We start from the raw sequence: 22,711 nt of genomic DNA, 5'->3' as shown, positions 1-22,711 counted from the left end.
TCCTCCGCGCCTCGGCCGCCCCCGCACGCACGGACGGCTCACGAGCGTGCCAATGGAACCGCGGATTCGCCCCTCCGCGTGTCTGGGCACTGTTCCCGCCCGCCCGCCGGCGCCGCGCCGGTGCATTTCTAGAAACGGGACGAGCGACGTTTGGGCGTGCAGTGTGCATGAGGCGCACCGCGCACGGACAGGTACGTGCGGCGCGCGCGCCTGCGGCGGCACGGCAGTACGGCACCATACCAATACGCCGGACGGGCCCGGCAGGAAGACGGCCCGGAGCCGCGGACCTGACGGGCGTCGGCCGCGCAGCGCAGCAGCTGACGGGCCCAGCGCGTCAGCACGGGCGAGAGCAACTGTTGATATAGATAGGTCGATGGACGGTTCAGAACAGTTAGGGGTTGGGCTCGAGGCGAGAAAGATCTGGATCTGATCTGATTAGTTGGAGTTGCCATTGCCAACCAACCCGCGCGTGCATCTCGTGCCCGCCGAGACTGCCGCACGTCTCCTTGCGATTTTGGGAGATCGGCTACGCCTACGCGCGTACCCCCCAGAGTCCCCAAAGAGCACAGCCGTGCGGGCGGCGGGCGGCGGACGCCAGGGGCCGCACCGCAGCTCGCGCGCCGCCGCGGCGCCCGGACGGCGGGCGGGCGGCTTCGACCATTCTATCCCTGCCGCGGCCCGCGGGAGGGCCCCCGCGGCACTGTGCTGCAGGATTAGTCTGGGATTTTGCCAGCAATAATGCGCCTAATGTAGCGTCCGATGCGTACGGCGCGTGATTTGTTTACCGGTTAAGTACCTGCCGTACAACAGGAGCTGGATGCGTAGGTCGTGGCCACTGCGCGCTGGCATTATTGGTCCACGCACTGTCGGCTCCTGATTGGCCGCTGGCTGGCGTATCAAGCCATGGGATGGGAGGACTGACTAGCGGCGGAACCGGTGCCTGCCCTATGGTTCGTGCCGCGCCAGTGCGGTCGCCAGCTTTCCAAAGATAGCCGCACCGCATACTACTGGTACTTAATCCAGGGGCTTAGCTAGTTATTTATTGGTGTCACTTGCGTGGTTTTGCCGGCTTGTTCACATAGATGGGTGTTTTGTTATAGTACCGAGAAGATACCGCTGAGGAGGGAATATTAAAGTAGCCTTACCAATATGCTATATAAAACGACGTATGTTGTCAGCAGACAGTTCAAAATATCGCTATATTATATTAGCAACTGCACATTACTTCATTTATAAGGACCAACTTTACGTTGTAGTTATAAAGTTCTCCTAACGCTTACGTTCATGTCGATGCCACTTGTGCAAGTGTATCATGACAGTGCCTACAGCTTTGCGGATCCAATATTTTAGAGCTTACTTTTTAAACAAATCAAATCTTTTCTAAAAGTTGTCTACCACTTTCGTAGTGTCATGTGTTTATGATAAGACCTAATCTAGCAAAATTAAAATGACATCATAATTCGTGTTCTTCGTGTAGAATCGTTTAGGTGGCATTGGCTAAATAGATTGTTCGCTTGGGCTTATCAGCCGAATCTGTCAGCCATTTAACAGTGTTTGTCTCTTACTATAAATCAGTCAACTTATCAGGTAAAATGAACAAGAAAATCAATTATTGCCACTGAAGATGGCGACATATAAAAAAAGTCTCAATGCTTTTGAACCATTCTTTTTGGACCCTAGGATACAGGAAAAATAAGAAAGATAATGTCAATGAAGCTGCTAAAAAAACTCAACCCTCGGTTAATGCGAGCCGGCGGGCGACACGTTAACCGCCGTGGCCGGAGGTGCGCGTGCCCGTAGCGAAGCTCCCTTGCACAAAAATAGTTTACCTTTGATACCCTTCACCCTCCTCGACGTCCCATCCCCCTTTCCTTTTCTCCCACTGCACTGCAGCTCCGCTGCCGCTAGCTGCCCTTTCCCTCTCTCGTCTCGTCCTCCCCTCACCCCACCCCATGGCCACGGTCACCACCACCACCACCCCCCACAGCTCCGACTCCCACCACGCTACTTACCGTGCCTGCTGCACTCCTGCTCAGGCTCCATAGAGACGCGTGGGACCGAAGCCGCCGATCAAGCTCTGCTCGGGGCGGAGCAGCATCAGGCGGTGGTGAGTGGTGACAGGCAGGCAGGCAGAGTGACCGACTGGTGAGTCGAAGCTTGAGCGGGAGGTGGACTTTGGGAGGCTCCGGCGGGCCCCGGAGCGGAGATGGTGCTGGATCTCAATGTAGCGTCGCCGGCGGACTCGGGCACGTCGAGCTCGTCCGTCCTCAACTCCGCGAACGGCGGCTTCCGGTTCGGTCTGCTCGGGAGCCCCGTCGACGACGACGACTGCTCCGGCGAGATGGCGCCGGGCGCGTCCACGGGGTTCATGACGCGGCAGCTCTTCCCGTCCCCGACCCCGCCGGCCGAGCCGGAGCCGGAGCCGCCGGCGGCGCCGGTGCCGGTGTGGCAGCCACGGCGCGCCGAGGATCTCGGCGTGGCACAGAGGCCGGTGGCGCCCGCGAAGAAGACGCGGCGTGGGCCGAGGTCGCGCAGCTCGCAGTACAGGGGCGTCACCTTCTACAGGAGGACGGGCCGCTGGGAGTCGCACATCTGGTACCCAACTTCTGACATCGCTTCCGAGTTCCGACCCTTCGTAATTACCATCTACTACTACTGTACTAATCCCTCCGCTTATGGCTCTTGATCACTTTCTTCTTCTCCTCCTCCTCCTCTCCTTTTGCTGCTGCTGCTTGATCTGAGCAGGGATTGCGGGAAGCAAGTCTACCTAGGTGAGTGCCCGAGTTCCACGCGTTCGAGCTCGATCATCTTCTATGAACTGTCGATTAGTTTTGCTGCGTATGATTTGGTTGCGATGTGCTGATTCCCTTCTACCCAGGTGGTTTCGACACTGCGCATGCGGCTGCGAGGTAAGGGACCTTTGCTAGTTTAAATTCGTGTCGATTTGCAGTTTTGTGATCGATAATCGCGTTGAAACGGTCGAGTTTGGATCGAGCAGGGCGTACGATCGAGCTGCGATCAAGTTCCGCGGCCTCGAGGCGGACATCAACTTCAGTCTGGGCGACTACGAGGATGATTTAAAGCAGGTAATAGCTGCATGAAAACATCAAATGGCATCTACAGTTTCTCCATGATTCGCGGTCGATTGATGGGTGCGCTTTCCAGATGAGGAATTGGACCAAGGAGGAATTCGTGCACATACTCCGGCGGCAGAGCACAGGGTTCGCGAGGGGAAGCTCGAAGTACCGTGGCGTGACGCTGCACAAGTGCGGCCGCTGGGAAGCTAGGATGGGGCAACTTCTTGGCAAGAAGTAAGCTGGTAGTGGCAGTAAAATATTGACCTGCATACATAGTAGCCCCTGTCTTTCCCTTTTTATACTCTGTTAGCTGCAGCTCAAATGTTTTTATGCATGGTTATGAGCTAGAAGCGATGCTGGGATGAAGTTGGCTTGATTTCACATTTGACATGGGTGTGGTCAATGATTAATTATACGTAATTTAAGTTCATGTTAGGTGCAGCTTGGGGGTGATTTTAAGGAATACAACAAGGTGATTCTCGCTGGGGTCAGTGTGGTTGTTATTCTAGTATGCTAATAGTGGTTAGTATGTCTCTTGTTATATTGGTGGAAGCTGCACTTCCACCACTCATTGTTTTGCCATGGCACCTAACAATATCATACAGATCTATTTGCAGCAACCACTAGATTTCAGATATGAGCATTTGCAGACAATGCAATTCTGCATTCCGTAGTCTAGGGCCAGTTTTGTCAAGGCCTACTACTAGTGTAGGCATCCCTTTGGTGAGACAGAGAGTATCTCACAACTGGAATTCACATGCAGGTACATCTATCTTGGGCTCTTTGACAGTGAAGTTGAAGCGGCAAGGTACCACTGTAGCTTTCACGGTTCATTTTCTAAGGACATGCTGGTTTCATCAGCTTCATTAACTTTGCTGACTTTTAATGCTTGTTCCAATTTGGTAGGGCTTATGACAGGGCAGCCCTTCGCTTCAATGGGAGGGAAGCTGTTACTAACTTTGAGCCTAGCTCCTACAATGCAGGAGACAATAGCCTGCCTGACACCGAAACTGAGGGTACTACAATCAGCCTCATCATCTGACAATTTTTTTCATATAAGCCAGAGTTTTTTAGATGTATCTCATGGTTTTCACTACGCCCTCAGCAATTGTTGATCGTGATGCCATTGATTTGGATTTGCGGATTTCACAACCTAATGTGCAAGATCCCAAAAGGGACTATACCTTAACCAGCCTCCAGCCAACATGTGATTCCCCTGAATCTTCAAATACGATGGCCTCTCAGGTAAAATGATCCATTCAATTTTTTGGTATATAACCTTCTAATTATGGTAGCTAAAGAGGTGTCAAGAAAAATTAAAATCTTAAGATGGAAGCAACTGTAGGTTTAATTGTCTTCATTGTAGAATCTTGGACCTCTGATACTAGTTCCTACTAGTAACTCCTGACCTATAAAGATTCATAGGATTATTTGATTGGCATATGGTTGGTTGAGATTAATTCGTGGTCCACGTCCTACAACTATTATTGATCTTACAGTATTTGCTTCTATCTCCTGCTGCTGTAGCCAATGAGCTCATCATCCCCATGGCCCGGGTATCAGCAAAACCCAGCAGTGTCATCTCACCATCAGCATTTGTACTCGTCAGCCTGTCATGGCTCCTTTCCGAACCACCAGGTATCACCAAGATCCCTTTGTTACACATGAAAAAATTGCTATTCCTACGCCATCAGTTATTCCAAACTATTTATAGAATCCAGGATGGTTAGCTGAACATGCCCTGTGTTCCAAAAAGAAAATAATGAAAAGAAACAAGCCGAATATATATGTCGACATGTCTAACTTTTTTACTGGGACTAGCTAGCTAAACATCACTTGTACCTTGATTCCCTACAAACAGTTAACTTGCTTTGAAATTTGTTATGAAATGCCTTGTTCCATGGAAATACACTCCACCCACCAGGGGGGGGGGGGGGGGGGGCTGAGTATCGCAGCTACTGTTTGCCGTGTGAGCTGAGTGATGTTTCGACCAGACCGTTCTGCCAGTTTCCATCTTTTGAAACACGGCAGTTGTTCGGTCACAGTTTCTTGACATAACATGGGATGCATCTTAGTACGCTGATCAGGGGTCACGTGTTGCAGCTTTAGTCCTGAGGATGCTCTGAATTTACGGGAAATAGAGCAACCATCAACTCTGATTTGGCTTCACATACACATATACGGAGTAGGAGTACTATTACAATTAATTAATTAATTAATTAAAACAGAATCCTGAATAATTTATCATGCTCACCGAACCAGAAAGATCCCATCTTGGTTGTTTGTTCACTCTGTTTCCTGTGAACGACTTTCAGGTGAAAACGTTCACTGTGATCAAAACTTTACAATGCTCATCATGCTTGTGCAGGTGCAGGAAAGGCCAATGGAGCGAAGGCCTGAGCTGGGTGCCCAGCCATTCCCCACCTGGGCATGGCAAACGCAGGGCTCCCCTCACGTGCCGTTGCACCACTCTGCAGCATCATCAGGATTCTCGACCGCCGCCGGGGCGAACGGCGGCATGCCGCTGCCGTCTCACCCGCCGGCGCCGTTCCCGACTACAAACCCGTTCTTCTTCCCCTAGACCGCTTTTGACAGCTTTCTGTTCCGGCTGAACTATCGGCGTCTGGAATGGCAGCTGGTCTTGTGTGTGGCGTCTAGCAGCTTTGCTTGTCGGTGACCGTTGTTAATTAAGTAGTAATAATGGGAGAAAGTATGTGTGTGTGCGTGTGTGTGTGTGTGTGTGAGAGAGAGAGAGAGAGAGAGAGAGAGAGAGAGCGCGAGCCATAAGAAGCAACATGGCTAGTCTCCCTCTGGTATGTGGCTGTTGAGATATGGGCTGTTGCCATTGCCGTGGATCTGCCATGGTTGAGATTTGTACTTGTACCCCATGCATGAATTGGTTCTGAAATGGTAGTATTTTGTTCTACTGGTCCATGCGTGCACATTAACTGGATCTTTGAAGGATACTGTACTAGTTTAGCTTGAGATTTAGAACACTCATGAGATGCATTTCAGGACCACTGAACCACCCCCACAGCAAATCTGACAGCATTACTGCGTTTCAGATTGTACAGGAAAACTGTGCCTCGTACGTTCGTCGTCTGCTAGCGGCTGTCCGTTGGCGATTGAGACACCCAGGACCCGGTTTGGGGTCTGGGGAGCAACGCAGATGGACGTGGCCCCGGACGCACTGTTAAGTCCGCACAAGCTAGTGGTATACGAGTAGTACACAATTGGTGTACTCCGTACACGTAGAAGGTAGAGATTGAGGAGGAGCTACTGGCACGCTGTGCTGCGTACTGTACGAGTTACAGTACATTGAACAGGAGTAGCCGCAGAACTGGGCTGGCTGACTGCTACTGACTGACACTGACCGAGTGACTGACTGGGCGAGCCCCGTCGCCCTATGCCCTGCAGAGCGGAGAGCACTCCACTGCAGCGCGGCATTTTTACCGTCCTACGTCGCTGTCGGCCCCTCCGGTTCCATCCACTCCACCCCTTCTCGTCCTTTCCCCGTTTGCCTGCGCCTCCGCCCGTGGTCGTGTACCGCCACCCACACAGCCCAATGCTGGTTTCGGCTCGGTTTCTCCCACCACTCCCGAGGTCGGCACTCGGCAGCGGGGGCGAGACGCCATTTTGTTGCTTGTTGGTGGTGGTGGATTCGGCACTTTCTCCCCCATGTCCCGTTCCGGGAGACGTGACGGCTGGGGCCTGTGCTTGTCCGCTCGATCGGACGCAAGAAGGGGCCGCGCTGGCTCGTGGTAGTGGCGCTGTTCCAACTGCAGTCCAGGGGCCCTCGGCACCTCCCCCACTCGGCACTCGCTCACTGTTTGAACAAGTGATCAGCCATTGGCCGTCTGGGCGTCTGACCAACTGCCCACTTGCCCAGTTCTCTGATTTTTACTGCTCCGATCCGTCTCTGCGTTTGCCATTTGGCGAGCAAGCAGCATGCCCGTTCCTGTGTTTGTTTGTGGTTGCGGCGCCGCCACTGATCAAACTGATGAATTTGTAGAGGATAGCTTAGGATAGACCTTCATCTTTTGCCCTATATTTAGGCCTTGTTTACTTCCATCCAAAAATCCAAAACTTTTCAAGATTTCTCGTCACATCGAATCTTTAGACGCATACATAGAATATTAAATGTAGACGAAAATAAAAACTAGTTGCACAGTTTGGTCGAAATTGACGAGACGAATCTTTTAAGCTTAGTTAGTCTATGGTTGGATAATAGTTACCACAAACAAACGAAAGTGCTACAGTATTGTGAAATTTTTCCTATCACGAACTAAACAAAGGCCTTAGGCCACATTTTAGTTTATTAAAGTTTACTGTCTGTTACGTCGAATATTTAGACACACATATGAAGTACTAAATATAGACTACTTATAAAACTAAAAACACAACTAGAGAGTAATTTGTAAGACGAATTTTTTGAGCCTAATTAGTCCATGATTGGACATTAATTGTCAAATAAAACAAAAAATGTTACAGTACGTGTTAAACTTTAACAACTCCAAGCAAACACCCCCTTAGTTTATATATATGCTCGCTCCATACTCATAAAGAATTAAAGTCATTTTGAAAGTTAGGTTAAATATTAGGAATATAAATCAAATAACTTTTTAGTTGATATGAATAGATTTGTCTTGAAAAGTACTCTTATAAAAATATACATATACTACTTTTTAATAGATATTTTTATAAAAATAAAGGATCAAAGTCAGTCTTCAAAGATCATATCGTTGTTAAACAACTTTCTTTGTGAGTACGGAAGGCGCTCAACCTGCTCATGCCCCTCCCTAAGCTCACTAAGCAGCAACGGACTGCCACGCTTTTCAACCAATTGTCAGAGCCCCCGAGTTCGTCTAGGGTTACCACAATGCTCCATTTAGGTCCTGTTTGACACAACTCAACTTCACTAGTAAAGCTGTATTTTTAGAAAATAGCTTCATGAGCAACTTTCTAAATGAAGCTAAGCTAGTTTGGAAAAACTGTTTGGTAAAATAGCTTAACCAACTACTTCTTGCATAGATGGGATAAAAAAAAAGGAAGAGAGTTGCAATAAGTTACTGTTTTCAGCTTCACCTCACTCATGTTTTTGTGAGAGAAAAAGAAAAACGGCTTCACTTATAAAGCTGTTTTAGAAAAGTGTTTGACAAAAAAAACAGCTCACAACGGCTCATAAAGCTGTTATAAGTTGTACCAAACACGCCATTGATCTATTGGTTGCTGCTCCCCACGGAGCTCCACCTTGGCCTTGTTTAGTTCCCAAAAAATTTTGCAAAATTTTTCAGATTCCCCGTCACATCGAATCTTTAGACATATGTATAAAGTATTAAATATAGATGAAAATAAAAACTAATTGCACAGTTTGGTCGGAATTGACGAGACGAATCTTTTGAGCCTAGTTAGTCCATAATTGAACAATATTTGTCAAATACAAACGAAAGTGCTACTATTCTTATTTTGCAAAATTTTTTGGAAGTAACAAGGCCCTTGTGTTGTTCATCCCAGCGCCTAGCACTCGGGGAGGAGGAGGGCTTTTTCTGTTTTTGTTATCTCGTTTCTGGAAGCGAGCATCCGTGTCGCCAGTGAAAGTTTTGATCAACCCAGGCGTGGTCTCGCGGACAGATGTGCCGCTCGTCTTGTACCAATGTGTTTTGTCCGTCTCTCAAAAAATGAATCTATTAATAACCTCCCTTATCTCCCCCTTCATTTTTATTTTACAGTAGACTTTTGTCTTATTTGTTGCAAGGCACATTAGTTAGCAAGCCTCTCAGAGGCAACTAGGCAGATGAGGTGGCCGAGGTAGTGTGGATGTGTCAGCTGGAGGATCGGAGGGTGGAGTTCGCATGGCTGGTGGGTGGCATCGTTGGTGTTAGGGTCGGCTGGGGCAGAAAAATGGAATGGTAGCATGGTTTGCCACGCCCGGCAAAGAAGAGTGAATTTGGTGGCGTTCACGTCGTCAGAGACAAGGTTGGCAAGAAAGCTTGGACGAGCAAGTGTGTCGCGGGAAGAAAAGCGAAAAAATGTTCAACGCGCCGCGGTGTTGGAAGAAGATAAACAGTGTTTGGTTACAACCAGATAGATACACATCTACCTAGTAGGTCCACTGAAATGGGGCTGTTTTTTCATGCTTCATAAAATCGCCCCCACGCGCCCTACATCTACTGTTGTTATTTGGACACTACGAACAGTACTTGGAATCACTTGTCATTTATCTGATGATGTCCGATATTCCGGGCCCCCACATAAGTGCTGGGCTAGCTGGTAGCTAGAGATGTCGCTAGCACTACCGCTGGGCTGTCTATTCGGAGTCCATTTCGAGATTATTGGCGTTGTGGTGGAGCCGGACCTTATTCATTCCGAAAGGACGTCTTTTTTTTTCCTTTGACAACAGAAAGGATGCCTAGTTTCTAATTTTTTTGTCCCATCATATTAAATCTTTGAACGTATGTATAGAACATTAAATATAAAAAAAAATATTTACACAGTTTGCATATAATTTACGAAATAAATCTGTTCAGCCTAATTAGTCTATAATTAGATACTTAAATAAAATAAAAAATATTACAGTAGCTAAATTAAAAAAAAATCACAAATTAAGCAAGGTCGATCGATGCGTATGCAGTGTGCGGACATATATGTGCCCTCATTAAGGCTTTGTTTAGCTCGCGGAAATTCTTGGTTCAGCTACTGCAATATTGTTATGTACTTACTAGACTTAATAAATTAGTAACACAAACTACAGATAAATTATATAATTAGTTTTTTTAATTTATATTTAATATCATATATATGCATCCAAAAATTCTATGTGACGGTGAATCTAAAAAAAATTAGGACTAAACAAGACCTAACAAGGTCTGTAAATAAAACGTGTACACTGCCTATCTAGCTAGACCTTGCATTGCCAGAGGTATTTAAGTGAGAATGTACGTGTAGTAACATTTTTTTTTTTGGACAGCGAGGTACTATATATTACAAGTCCACATGCATGATGCAGCATGGCCCACGACACGGCCCAGCTACTGCATAGAGTAACACGTACGTATAGGTAGTTTCAATTTTCAAACCGGCTTCAGTAAGGCCTTGTTTAGTTGCCGGAACGAAATAGTCTTAAAAATTTTTTGCTTAGGGTGAACTAAACAAGGCCTAACGCTAGATCGAGTGCGCTATACACAGTGCGCTACAGCACCACGCGTCAGAAGCTGAAGCCCAAAAGAACCATACCAAAGAGGACCTAAACCGGCCTGCTGTCTGCCATTTGAAGCATCATGGTGGCCGGCCGGCCAGCATCTCGCTTCTCACCTCTAGCTAGGCCGGCGCAGGCATCCACTGATCTACAGTACTATATGATCTCTCACGTCCTCTGCGCCTTTGCATTGCATGATACTAGCTACCACCATATGCGTATATATTTTATTGCGAAATACCTGCAATGTGAGAAGCACAAAGGTCGTAGTACTACGTAGTACGTCGTTCAGACGTTCACACTATTATTGTTGTTGTACACTAGTCCGTATTGTGTATATATAATATGCTAGCAATAGTAGAGCGTCCTTCCATATGTATAAAGACCACGTTTTACATGCATATGCCGCCAACATGCTGTATATATATTGGAGCAGTGCTGCTGATGACATGACCGATCCATGCATGGCATGGCATGGCAGCACACAGCACACATGCATGCATTGATGCATCATGCATAGCGACTAGCGAGCCGGCGTGCGTGTGAGACTGAGATCGAAAAGGAGGGGGTGCATGCATCGCCATTTTTGCCCGGCGACAAGAGCTATAGAGAACAGTAGGGACTAGCTAGGGAGCGTGGATCGGTGGATAGATCGTCATAGATAGCTCACCTAAAAACAAAAAGAAAAATTAAGATTCTCCGGCACATTAAATTTTATACCATGTATGAAGCATTAAATATAAATAAAAACAAAAACTAATTGCACAATTTGCCTATAAATCACGAGACAAATCTTTTAAGCTCAATTAGTCCATGATTGGACAATATTTGTCAAATAAAAATGAAAGTGCTATAGTGTCAAAATTCAAAAACTTTTAGGATCTAAACAAGGCCTATGCCGCTCTGGTAATAATATAAGCTGGTAATACCAGTAATAATACAGTTATTTTGCAATTGTTTTCAATAATAAGCAGGATATATCCTCTTTATATAAAAACAGTGACACCGTGCATGGGCGCATGCATGCATGGCCCTGGACAATTGGACACCATTTCTTTTAAGTAGCTTTGGCATCAATTGAGGCTCGTTTGGAACGTGGAATTTTTATAAAAATTATACAGTAACTTTGCAGAAAACAGTTTATTTGAACACAAAGAATACTCATTGTCTTCCAAATTGTAAATCATTACAAGAATTTTAAAGAATCAAACCATCTTAAGTTTGACCAAATTTATAGAATAAGACGATAACATTTAATTTATGTTGCCAACTATGTATCATTAGATTTTTTTATTAATTATAATTTTATATTATACCTATTTGATATCATAAATCTTTATAATTCTCTCTATAATTTTGGTCAAATTTAATATATTTTGACTCTCTAAAATTTTTAAAATTACTTATAATTTGGGATTTGGGATGGAGGGAGTAAACTATCGGAGATCAAGGGAGACGGCCGGGCGTTTCGTTTGGTGGAGGCGTTAGGATCGCAGGTCGGCGACATGGGGCGGCTTGCATTGGCTTTATACAAAGGAAGATGAAAAAGAAAAGAAAAAGAAACGAGAAGAGAGCCCAAAGTGGCGTACGTGGGAGTGGGATCCATTCCAACCAGCTGATAGAACAGAGGGATAGATGTGGGTATCTGTGGCCACTGCTCACTCGTCGTCTCGTCGTCGTCCTTGCATGCATATGCATTGCAGCAGTGTTGTATATTTGTATATGGATGGATGGGCATGGGCATGGCTCATCTTTTCTGTTGCTGGGACATGAGGGGTGCCCGGCCGTTTACTTCCCTAGCTAGGGATGCTTGATGCTGTAGCGGACTAGTGGCCCTGTGCCCCCTGTGTCTGCGTCGAAGTGGGAAATCGTACGTTCAATCCTCTTCCTTTGGCAGCCCAATTTTCCAGGGGATCCCGGCCTTTTTCCTGGGCCAGCCTCCCCCGTGCCAGCCTTCCTGGGCCAAAATCATGCACCCTTTGGCAGCCCACCAAGACGAGAATTGCAGCCCGCTTCCCAGCGATTTCCACGAGGAAGAAATACACGACCCATTCGGCCGGGAGGGTTTCCCGAGCGCTCATCTCCGCTCGCGAGCTCGCGACGCTTCTTCCTCCGCTCGCGACGCCACCGCCGCCGCCACAGCATCCGGCCGCCCTCGCCTCGGCATCCGTGCGTCACCGCGACATCCCTCCACCTCGCTAGCCTCTCTTGTGCTTCCGACGTCGACGCAGGGGTCAGCTCGGGCGCTCCTCCACCGCCGCCGTCTCGGTCATCGTCCGCCGTCTCGGTCCTCATCCGCCGTCTTGTTCCTCGTTCGTCGTCGCGATCTCCACCTCTACCGCCATCGCCATCCGTCTCGAAGGTTAGGGCACCTCATCTCCTTTGTTGCAGTAGTTTTTGGATCCGCTAGGGTTTTCGTAGATCTACGAGCCAACTGGTTCTTGCCGCCGGTGACTAGCTGGCGTGAGAACTTGGAGTAGCTGAGGCCGCTGCCTATGAGATTAACTTTTAATCTCATGCAGTCTCAAAAGAGCAGAGTTTTGGGAGCAATGTCATCCTCTTTGTTTATTCTGCCAAATCCTTTGACCACTGCATATTCCCAAAGCCTGATGACTCTATGCCCTTGCGTAATGACATATATTAGTCTGCTAGTTTGCACCCAAGAGCTGGTGTTATCGGGGCACCATATTCAGGCTACTCTGCTAGTCCACTTGATTCTGTGTCTAACCATGATAGCCAGTCAATGGTTGCACCCTATATTTCTCAGTCATCCAGTTTTGGATCTTTCAAGTCTCTATTTGATACTACCCCAAGAACACACACTGAGGCAGCCTGGTTCAGATCTTCTATGGATGTTTCACCACTCTACACAGATAATATTGCTGCACCTGATGATAATCAAATCCAGAGTATATGTCCTGCTATGACATCTGATGAGACTGCTAAATAAAATGATTGGTGGGCAGATATAATGAATGATGATTGGAAAGTTATTCTAGCTAGACGCAACAGCTACTGATTCACACTCAAAAGTATGCAATTATAGAACCATAATGAGTAGTAAACTTGTAGCTCCATCTTCTGTTTTGGTAGTTTAGAAATACTCTCTTCTTTATTATTATGTCATTTATTTTGATACTAAACCTACTGGTATGTTTGTGCAAATATTTTATGTATTTTAGTCATTGAAATTGGAGAATTTTTTTTGTTTTGCACATACTGCTGTGACATACATCTGTAAATGAAGGTTCCCTTACTCCTTATGAGAAGTTGAGAAGCCCTGTGCAAGTAATTTGGTCTAGCTCCAGTTTTTAGTAATGTTATTGTACATATTAGATTGACCACTGGAGGTACTATGTTAGAATCTTTTAAGAACTTTTCATGTTATTAACGCTAAATGGTTACCGCTGGAAAATTAAAGTGTTGTTGTCGCTTCTCCTCTTTGCCAGGTACTTAACTGCATGCTTATTGCCTGCTGCATCTTTTAGTGAGATGGATACTGTTTTCCATGGCAAACTGGACATGGCTTGTTGATAGTAACCTAACTGAACGCGTGCAAGAGTGAAATTTAATTGTCTGGATCTTAGCAACTTGACTGAACGAACTTGACTGAACGCTCAGTTATTGCTAGTTTTGTGTTGAATAAACAGAGCTTTTCCTATATGATAAATGATTAAAAAATGTTCGCCAGCATATTAGGTAATGCTTAGCTGCCAATAGATTAGTTTACTTTGGGATGCCTTAGCTGCTAATGCTTTTCCTTGTGCTTACTTGCAGTTCTATCAGTGGAGGCAATGTTGGTGGAGGCAATATTTGAATTGAGAAGAAAAAGGCACCTGCAGTCATTGTATGCAGGTATATTGTTTGAACAACAACTTGCACTTGCCAATGTTGCATGTCATTGCTTGTACAAGACATTATATCATCTTTTTAAGAACCTGATGTGCTAGTAACTACATATTTTGCCTGTCGTAGTTCAGTTTGTTACTTTGAATATATTAAGTTAATTAAATTGGAACTGCTTTTGCATATGCATTGATTTAAGGTTTAAGTTTTAGTTTCAGGTTTAGATTTAGTTAAATTTAGTTGCAGTAATCAGGATCAACTGATCATGTTCTGGTTTAGTTTAGTTTATTAGTCTTAGTCTAGTCTATTGGGTAAAGGTTCTGTTCAGGTTTGGTTATTTTATTTAAGTCTATTTAGTTGCAACAACCAACATTAGTAATCAAGTTCAGGTTTAGGTTTAGTTTTAATCTTAACTGATGTGTACTATATATTTGTTAAGTACGGTTTGTCTCCGAGAACACATGATTGTCCTACTTGCCAGAATCTCCTTTTTTTAATTCTAAATATTGATTAAATTGGAACTTAGTTGACAGGTGTAGCCACTAGATAATTTTCCATTAGACTCCATGCTTGTGTATGTAAAAGAAAAGAAAAGCCTCCACTGGTTAGTCAGAACTAGACTGCATTTGCATGTGTTAGCTTGCTGCAACTTTATTCTTTAACCTTATTTTTTTATATGATGCATTCATATACAAACTTGTGGGAAAAAATCTGTTACAAGGGCTTACTATTTTTGTTATGTTATTTGCAGAGGTTTTGGTGGAACAAATGCATATTTGAGACAAGTGAAGTGTGGTCAAATTTTATAATGATAGCTGATATTTCTGGCTTCCATGTAGTTGTGCAAAGACTTGATTTCAGTTTGAAACGCCTATATATTTTTATGTAAACATACTTATTCTTGAGATTTTTCTATCACTATGAGATGCTAGCATTGATATGTAATGACTTTGTTTTTTTTTTTTGAATTTTCTTATTTTTTAAGACGCTTTTATACTACTATATCTATAGTACACTTATCAAATAAGCCAAGACTTGTTCCTGGAATCATAGACATTGTAGATGTATAGCACAGAATCACAAGTCATCACGAAAAATTAATCCGTGCATGTATGCTGCTTGCTGGAGCTGCTCAAGCTGATCGTGCATGCATGCATCCATCTCTCCCCTGCAACTGCTTCCAAACAGCAGCAGGGAAATAACCCCCCACGTGGAATCCCAACAGGGGATCTACATGTCAAAAAAAAATTCCTCCCCTCTGTTTTGTTCCCTGAGCTAATAACCCCGAATTGCCAAAGTAGGCCTCAGTGGGAACTTTTAGAATGGGAAATTGGATAGTATTTTTGTATTTTATTTTATCTTACCTTATTATCTTGTGCCTGTCGCTTGTGTAGGACATGAGGCTCCAGTGGACAACTTTTTGAAACAGTGTCCCAGTTATGATTAGGCCCTGTTTAGTTCTCAAAAAATTTTCAAATATTTTCAAGATTTCTTATCACATCAAAAATTTTCAAGATTTTCTATCACATCGAATCTTTGCATACATAGAAGATCGAATATAGATAAAAAATAACTAATTGTATATTTTAATTGTAATTTATTAGACGAATATTTTGAACTTAGTTAGTCTATAATTGGACAATAATTATCAAATACAAATGAAAATGCTATAGTAGCCAAATGCAAAAATTTTGGCCAACTAAACAAGGCCTAGGAGACGCTGTGGTGTGTGTCTTGTGTAGACAAATTATCCTTTCTACTAATAAAATATAACTAATTTGATGCAATTTTATTTTTTGGACTAGTTTAGTTGCTTTGCATTTATAATAGTTTTGTCAATTACTTTCTCCTTCCCCGGAAGAATATAATTCTAACATGGTACTGAGTCAAAGCATCTCAAATTCGACTTATTCCTTGTTCAGTTGGCAAAAAATTTGGATTTCGGATATTATAGTACTTTCGTTTGTATTTAATAATTATTGTCCAATCATGACTAATTAGGCTCAAAAGATTTATCTCGTAAATTACAGGTAAACTGTGTAATTAATTTTTTTTCTTTTGGTCTATATTTAATACTCCATGCAAGTGCCGCAAGATTCGATGTGACAGGAAATTTTGAATTTTTTTGAAAAACTAAACAAGACCTTATTTCGTATGAAAAATACTTTTTTTGTTGTTGTTACTAATATTTATGCTACTAAATAGATATCATTATATTTTTGTTTCATTCAATATATTTTAATAGTATACCTATTTAGTGTTATAGATATTCTAGAAGTTTTGCCAAACTTTAGATAGTTTAACGGATGGGAGAACTAGTTTGCTTTCCTTTTATGACATATGATATTTCTCATAGAGTTGTAATGGTTTGTTGTGTCCGCCTCAGTTTTATTCTCCTATTCGCTCTATCTATTCAGTATTTGGCTACTCTCTTTATCAAAAAAACCATTTAGGCGTGAGAGTTTATAGGTCAAACTATCATGAAACCAAATAGCTAGATATACTTGGTATTATGAATATAATAGATTTTTTGTAAGTTTGATCAAAATTCCAACCGTTTGACTTTGACTAATAAACCTCTAAGATCATTCATTTTGGTATGGATGGAGTATTTGCAAAGATTTGACATGGGTAGTTGGGTACTCTCTAGCATCTCTCTCTCTCTCTCTCTCTCTGCCCTCTCCGTCTCCGAGCACAAGGCGAGGATATTTTGGGTAGCACGTGAGACGCAGCCGATCCGATGGCGCGGAGCATTTTGGCTTTGGTTTGGGCTTGCAGCGTGTGTTTGGGAAAAGTAGGAACAGAGCAGGCCTAGTACCTGTACTAGTAGGGTAAGAGATGGTGACTATTCATGGGCCATGCCGTCCTCGGTGCAACCTGCAAGCACGCTGCTACCTCTAATTCGGCTCGTGCTACGTGGGCCTATGACCAGGGGCGGAGCCAGGATTTGAACATAGGGGGCCGTGCAAACCAAGAACAATCATGTGTGTCAAAATATTACATGACAAAGGTGTACATAGCACCAAAATAAACGTTTGTATTGCGATGCAAAAAAAGCAGAAAAACTAAAAAAATTAAAGAAAAATTTAACTAGTCTCAAGCCTCTAACCTTCACCTGATCATTCTATTTCTTTGCCCAGGAAAAGAATCACAATAAAAACAAGTAGTTAAATGGGGGCAAAATTAATTAGTACTAGATCCTAACATCAAATGACAAACAATCAGTTACATATCATTTAGTCTTAGACAAAACGATCACTTAAACAGGTAAAACAGTTATTTAAATAGAAGGCTAAACAGAAACACCATACCACTGTTAGTGTTTAAAAGTTGAGTACAACGGGCTAAATGACCGTTTAGAGTTTAGACGAATATTGATAGAAGCATAGGAGATAAGAAAGATAATAGCAAGACTAATGCTAAATAATATAGATCCCATTGTTGGAGATCAATCAGAAGGATTAAACAAGAAAAACGTTGATTTTCAATTAACTAGCTAATTAAAGTGTGTGGTAGGGGACAAACTGATGTTTGATAGGCAATAATAAAAATAAAAGATATGAAGAAAATATTAGAAAGATCTAGATTCTATTTGTATAAGAAACTATTAGAGATTAATATGAAATAAGAATAAAAATCTTAGTACAGATAATATCATTAACTAGCTAATTAGATAATTAAACATCTAATCTATGTGGTGTATTAAGGGAGTTATGGGAAGGTTGGGGGTGCCAGGCCCCCCTCAGCCCCCCCTTCCCTCCGCCACTGCCTATGGCGGCGGTCAAGTTGCATTGCATGTGACCATTCTTCTCACTTTCCAGAAGGGGGAAAAAAAAAGGAGAGGAAACGCTTGGCTCCAAATCATAAGCTTCCGACACGTGCTGCTCTGCATCTCAGATCACAGTTCATTCTAAGCCAGACTCGCCGAATTTGATTAAGGCCTTGTTTAGTTCGCAAAATTTTGGCTTTTCGGTTACTGTAGCACTTTCGTTTTTATTTGACAAACATTGTCCAATCACGAAGTAACTAGGCTCAAAAGATTCATCTCACAAATTTCAGATAAACTGTGTAATTAGTTTTTATTTTTGTCTTTATTTAATGCTCCATGCATGCGACCAAAGATTCGATGTGACGAGGAATCTTGAAAATTTTTGCGAACTAAACAAGGCCTAATTTTTTAGAAAAATGCATTACCATCTATTACACCAAATTACTTTCATTAGATCCAAAAAAACATATTTTGCTAATACATGTATTTGAACAAGTATATTTTTTCTAAAAACTTAGTGAAAATCGAAGAAGTTTAACTTAAGACAAACTAAAGTGAGTTATAATTTATAATGGATGAAGTAATTCTATCACTCTCAAGACAAAAAGAAAATCCAAAAGCACGTTGTAGGGTTTTCGTATAAAGTAAATAAAATAACTAATTTTTTAAAATAAATAAATGTATCATCCTTTTAGAAAACGGTATCTACCTTGGGGCAAAACTTACCATTATTATCTGAAGCAAAGTGCAATAAATATTATTATTTGAAATAAATGCTGTAAATGTATTTTTCTATGAGCAAAGGAAAGGTAGTAAATGTAATTTGCCCCGCGAATGCGATTAAGGAAAAGTTTATCATAGTTTTATAGTTTGAAGAGTAAAGTATGTAATTAGGGTAAAATCTACTATAGTTTTATAGTTTGAAAGATGAAGTAGTCCACACTAAATAATTTGGGGGTCACGTAGGCTCATAGCACGTGACCCACCGGTTGCTAAAAAAAAAAGCACGTCACCCACCTAGCTGAGGTGTACTTGGGCCGAATCCTTGCAGCAAGTATGATAGACTCCGAAATTTTTTGAATCATTCCCAAAAGAGAAGAAAAAAAAGAATCGGGCATCCGGCCCACGAAGAGAGAGCGGCTTCTGCCTACAGCTACAGGCGGCCATCCGATACCTGCCCTGCTCCGTTCGTCTTCTCTTCAGACCCCAATCTCTCCGCCTCGCACACCTTTCCTCTCCGTGCGCAGCCGGAGCTGGTGGAGCGCCGACTGGCGGACGGCCAGCCCTCTCCTACTGCGGCGACGAATCGCTCTTATAAGGTCTCCATTTCCTCTGACCCCCTCAGTTTCCACGCAGTTACCTATACCTAGTTATTGTAATATCGATGGGTTTCGGCCTGGTAGATCAGGCCGCTCTCACGCTGTGGTTGCCGTTCCAGACCTAGTTCCAAAGACCGACTGGTTCGCCCGGAGCCTAGACACTGCCGGTGCGCTAGATGATTTTGGTTGCCTTGATTGGTTTGACCCTTTGGGGTTGAGGGCCGAAGGAATCCTCGTTCTGGTCTTTTGATCTAGGAGACAAATCAGTACGGGATTATGCGGAGAAATTAGCTCTAACCCATGGCGAACAGTGTGGGGTGTGTTATTTATTGCTAAATTTCTTGAATAATGGGGAACATGGTTGAGCGCGATGACAATGTTTCAGGTACAGCAGGCTGTGGATTCCTAGTTCCTAAAAATGCTGTAAGATTGTATAGGATTGTTTAGGTTATATGTGTTAAATTGTTGTTTAAAAGCTGAGAAGAAAGAAGTGCTCCTATCTTTTGATTACAGTGTGTCAGTATTGGGGATTTGGGACCTAGCATTAGAGTGCATTGGAGGAACCATTTATTTTTGTGGGACTTAACATAGTACTGCATTTTCTTTTTCTTTGCAGCAAGCAGTAATGGAGGAAGAAGAGGAACCACATCTTCCACTAGACATCATCTACAAGATCCCAGAATACATATCCGATCCAGTCTCACTAGCGCGTGTTGCTTCATCCTCCAAGTTATGGCGCTCTATCATAAAAGAGACTGCCTTTCTTGATGGCCTCATGACACGGCACCTCGACCATGATTTCACCTCGTCCCTCCTCCTTGGCTTCTTCTACCAGGACAATGCCGAGGCTCCTGACCACTTGTGGCAGCATCACAGGGACAAAAATCGCTGTTTGGCACCGAGCTTCATGCCCACGTCTGAATTGTTACCATTTGCTGGCTGTAAAGAGGGTTACAGTCCAACCAGCCCACTGTCCCTTGGCAACTTCATTCAGGGTATTAATTCAACCCTCAATTTTTATGAGCCTGTTGCATCCCAAGACAGCTTCCTGGTCCTCTGCCATCACTCGAAAGACGCCGAAGGTGATCCCAAGCCAGATGTGGTATGCGTATGCAATCCTCTCACCGGTAAAGTGTTTCATCTTCCTGGCCTTCCATACAAGCCACCACACCACTATGCTTTGCTTGTCACTGATGATATCAACCTCGACGGGCGGATGACACAATCCTTCCGACTGGTGGCCCTTTGGAACATAGGAAAGAAGTTTATCTATGTGTACTACTGTTCAAAGAGTAGAGCATGGTGGAGGCCTGCAGGCTTCCCTGATCTAATGGCTGGCCTGTTCCTGGTGTCATCATCCCCAGCTGCTGCTTCCCATGGTGCCATCCATTGGATCTGCGGATGCTGGAAAAGCTTGGCACCCAGTCATGTTGTGACGCTACATGTCGACGGGGAAGAGCTGTTATACCTGGAGCTCCCATCTGAAGCAAAGCGCAACAAGACACCATTGCTGGCAAATTCTGCAGACGGGGGGCTTCTGTTGCTGCTCATGAAGGGTCTTCACATGTCGGTGTGGAAGCATAAAGGTACTGGTACTGGCAATTGGGTTCGTTCTGAGACGATCGATATGACAAGTTCCTTGCCCATGCGGGTGCTTAAGATGCATGCCAGTGCAAAGATCAGATTGGAGATTTTCCGAGGGAAGAGTGGTGTGGTGGTGCTATGGATCGAAGGGGAAGGTCTCTTCACGTTCAGCCTTGGCGATCGGTCAATGAGGAAGATTGACAACGAGCATGTCACAAAGAAGTACCGGTTCTGCCCATATGAGATCGATTGGCTATCCTGCCTTGCAGTCACAAACCTCGTCAGCGATGGCTTGCTGTCGCTTGACACAGAAAGGGAAAAAGCTCAATGCAGATGGACGTCTTTGGTGGCAGACAATATTCCGAAAAGCAGATGACCATATAATGTCAAGGTATGAGTTACATATGGTCTGTCAGTGGCATGTCAATGATGGCTTCTGAATTACATTTCTAGTTCCAAGACAAGAGTCTCCTGATTGGAGGACAAGATGGGGTTAAACCATATGATTTGTGAAAAAGAGATCACTGCAATGGTTGATGTATTTGCGGGTATTGGTGGGTGTGGTCACTTTGTTCTAGTATTGGGCTTAGTTTTGTGCTATTCCTTTTAGTTTTATACCTTTATGCCAGCTCGAAGCTTTGTAAAATAAAAGGCAGTTAAAGTTGATAGCTGGAGGTTGGGTTGGTTTGTTCTGCTCATGCACTAAGACCTAGTGCTTTGTGACTATCAGTTTGGAACTGAATTAAAACAGGTGGTGACTTCTGTAATTTTGTTTCAATTAAGTAATGATGAAATCCGTTTTACCTGTCCAGGCAATTACGTTTGCAGTTGTTTGTTACGATTGTTGTTGGCACCGACTGTTTGAAACTGAAATCTTGTGGTATTCTTGGTATCATTAGATTCTTCCGCGGCAGTGTGACTGTGATTGGCTGATTTCATGTACTGAGGTAAGTGCTGTGCTGCATCATCGTCAATTCGTCATGCTTGGTTAAATCTTGACTCTACATCTTGGTTTATGATGTCAAGCCTTTGGTTACATATGGCCTGTTATCAATGGCATGTCAATGGTGCCTTCTGAATTATGTTTCCAGTTCCAGGATAAGAGTCGACTGATTAGAGAATGTTTGCTCCGGTAGAAGGTTGGATTTCTGAATTTTAGATCGGTTACGTACAGTCAGAGTCTCTTCTTTTTGTAGCTAGGTTGTTATAAATTTTCTTCTTTTTATAGCTAGGTTGTTAATTTTGTCATTGGCATGAGGAATTCTAAAACTTTATTCTCTATAGGTTAACCGTTTTAATATGGATGGTAAATTTCTTACACCCATACTTTTTCCCCCTTATATCTCTCGTTCCCACTCAGTGGCAAACATCGACCCACAGCAGAGTTTGAGGCCTTAATTCCTTAAAGCTACAAAATCTTCGTTGGCGCCATATATCACTCATATGGTGCCCTAGCCATCTATAAGCAAATATCTCTGATGAATGAGTTATGTTTTCATGAGCGGCTAAAGCCTGCAATCCCACGTCAAAGGGCGCGTGGTTCACCTTCTACTTTTTTTAACCTCATAAAAAAATACAAATAATATCCATTTATTTAAATTAGTCAATTTCCAAACAATTTTTTATATAAGATTAATTATATCTCTAACATTTAATATATACCTTTATTTAGTTGAAATAATATTGGGTCAATCTCAAGCCTAATCAAATCTACTCCCGTTGTTAGATAAAAACAGTTCCATACTTCCATATGTATCCCATTGTCCGGTCCCCGACTTGCACGCGAAGTCGACGTCGACGCCGCCACCGCGGGATGGCGACGCCCACACAGGCACGGCCGCACCTCCACTCCGCCTCCGCCGCCCTCTGAGCCGCTGAGGAGCCGGGGTGAACCATAACTCCGTGAGCCTCTCCTCATCTC

The 22,711-nt window shown here is 43.8% G+C and overlaps 2 protein-coding genes and 1 long non-coding RNA gene across 3 annotated transcripts; all 3 read left to right on the top strand.

The window, feature by feature from the left end:
* Window positions 1,850-6,009, top strand: LOC8057377 (floral homeotic protein APETALA 2). The gene is made up of 10 exons (XM_002466159.2): window positions 1,850-2,595; window positions 2,746-2,771; window positions 2,879-2,909; window positions 2,999-3,086; window positions 3,166-3,311; window positions 3,841-3,885; window positions 3,984-4,093; window positions 4,183-4,322; window positions 4,605-4,715; window positions 5,446-6,009. The coding sequence occupies exons 1-10, from the start codon at window positions 2,207-2,209 to the stop codon at window positions 5,656-5,658; spliced, it is 1,299 nt and encodes a 432-aa protein (XP_002466204.1). The 5' UTR covers window positions 1,850-2,206; the 3' UTR covers window positions 5,659-6,009.
* Window positions 12,335-15,063, top strand: LOC110431855. The gene is made up of 3 exons (XR_002449320.1): window positions 12,335-12,634; window positions 14,050-14,127; window positions 14,870-15,063. It is a non-coding gene; the product is annotated as an uncharacterized LOC110431855 (long non-coding RNA).
* Window positions 18,998-21,606, top strand: LOC8057375. The gene is made up of 2 exons (XM_002466157.2): window positions 18,998-19,206; window positions 19,823-21,606. Exon 2 carries the CDS (start codon window positions 19,832-19,834, stop codon window positions 21,164-21,166), a length of 1,335 nt encoding a protein of 444 aa, XP_002466202.1. The 5' UTR covers window positions 18,998-19,206; window positions 19,823-19,831; the 3' UTR covers window positions 21,167-21,606.

This window comes from Sorghum bicolor, chromosome 1 (assembly GCF_000003195.3).
Source record: "Sorghum bicolor cultivar BTx623 chromosome 1, Sorghum_bicolor_NCBIv3, whole genome shotgun sequence".
In the NCBI taxonomy this organism is placed as follows: domain Eukaryota; kingdom Viridiplantae; phylum Streptophyta; class Magnoliopsida; order Poales; family Poaceae; genus Sorghum; species Sorghum bicolor.
The sequence above is the reverse complement of the archived record's forward strand: the minus strand, read 5'-3'. Positions and strand labels throughout refer to the sequence as shown.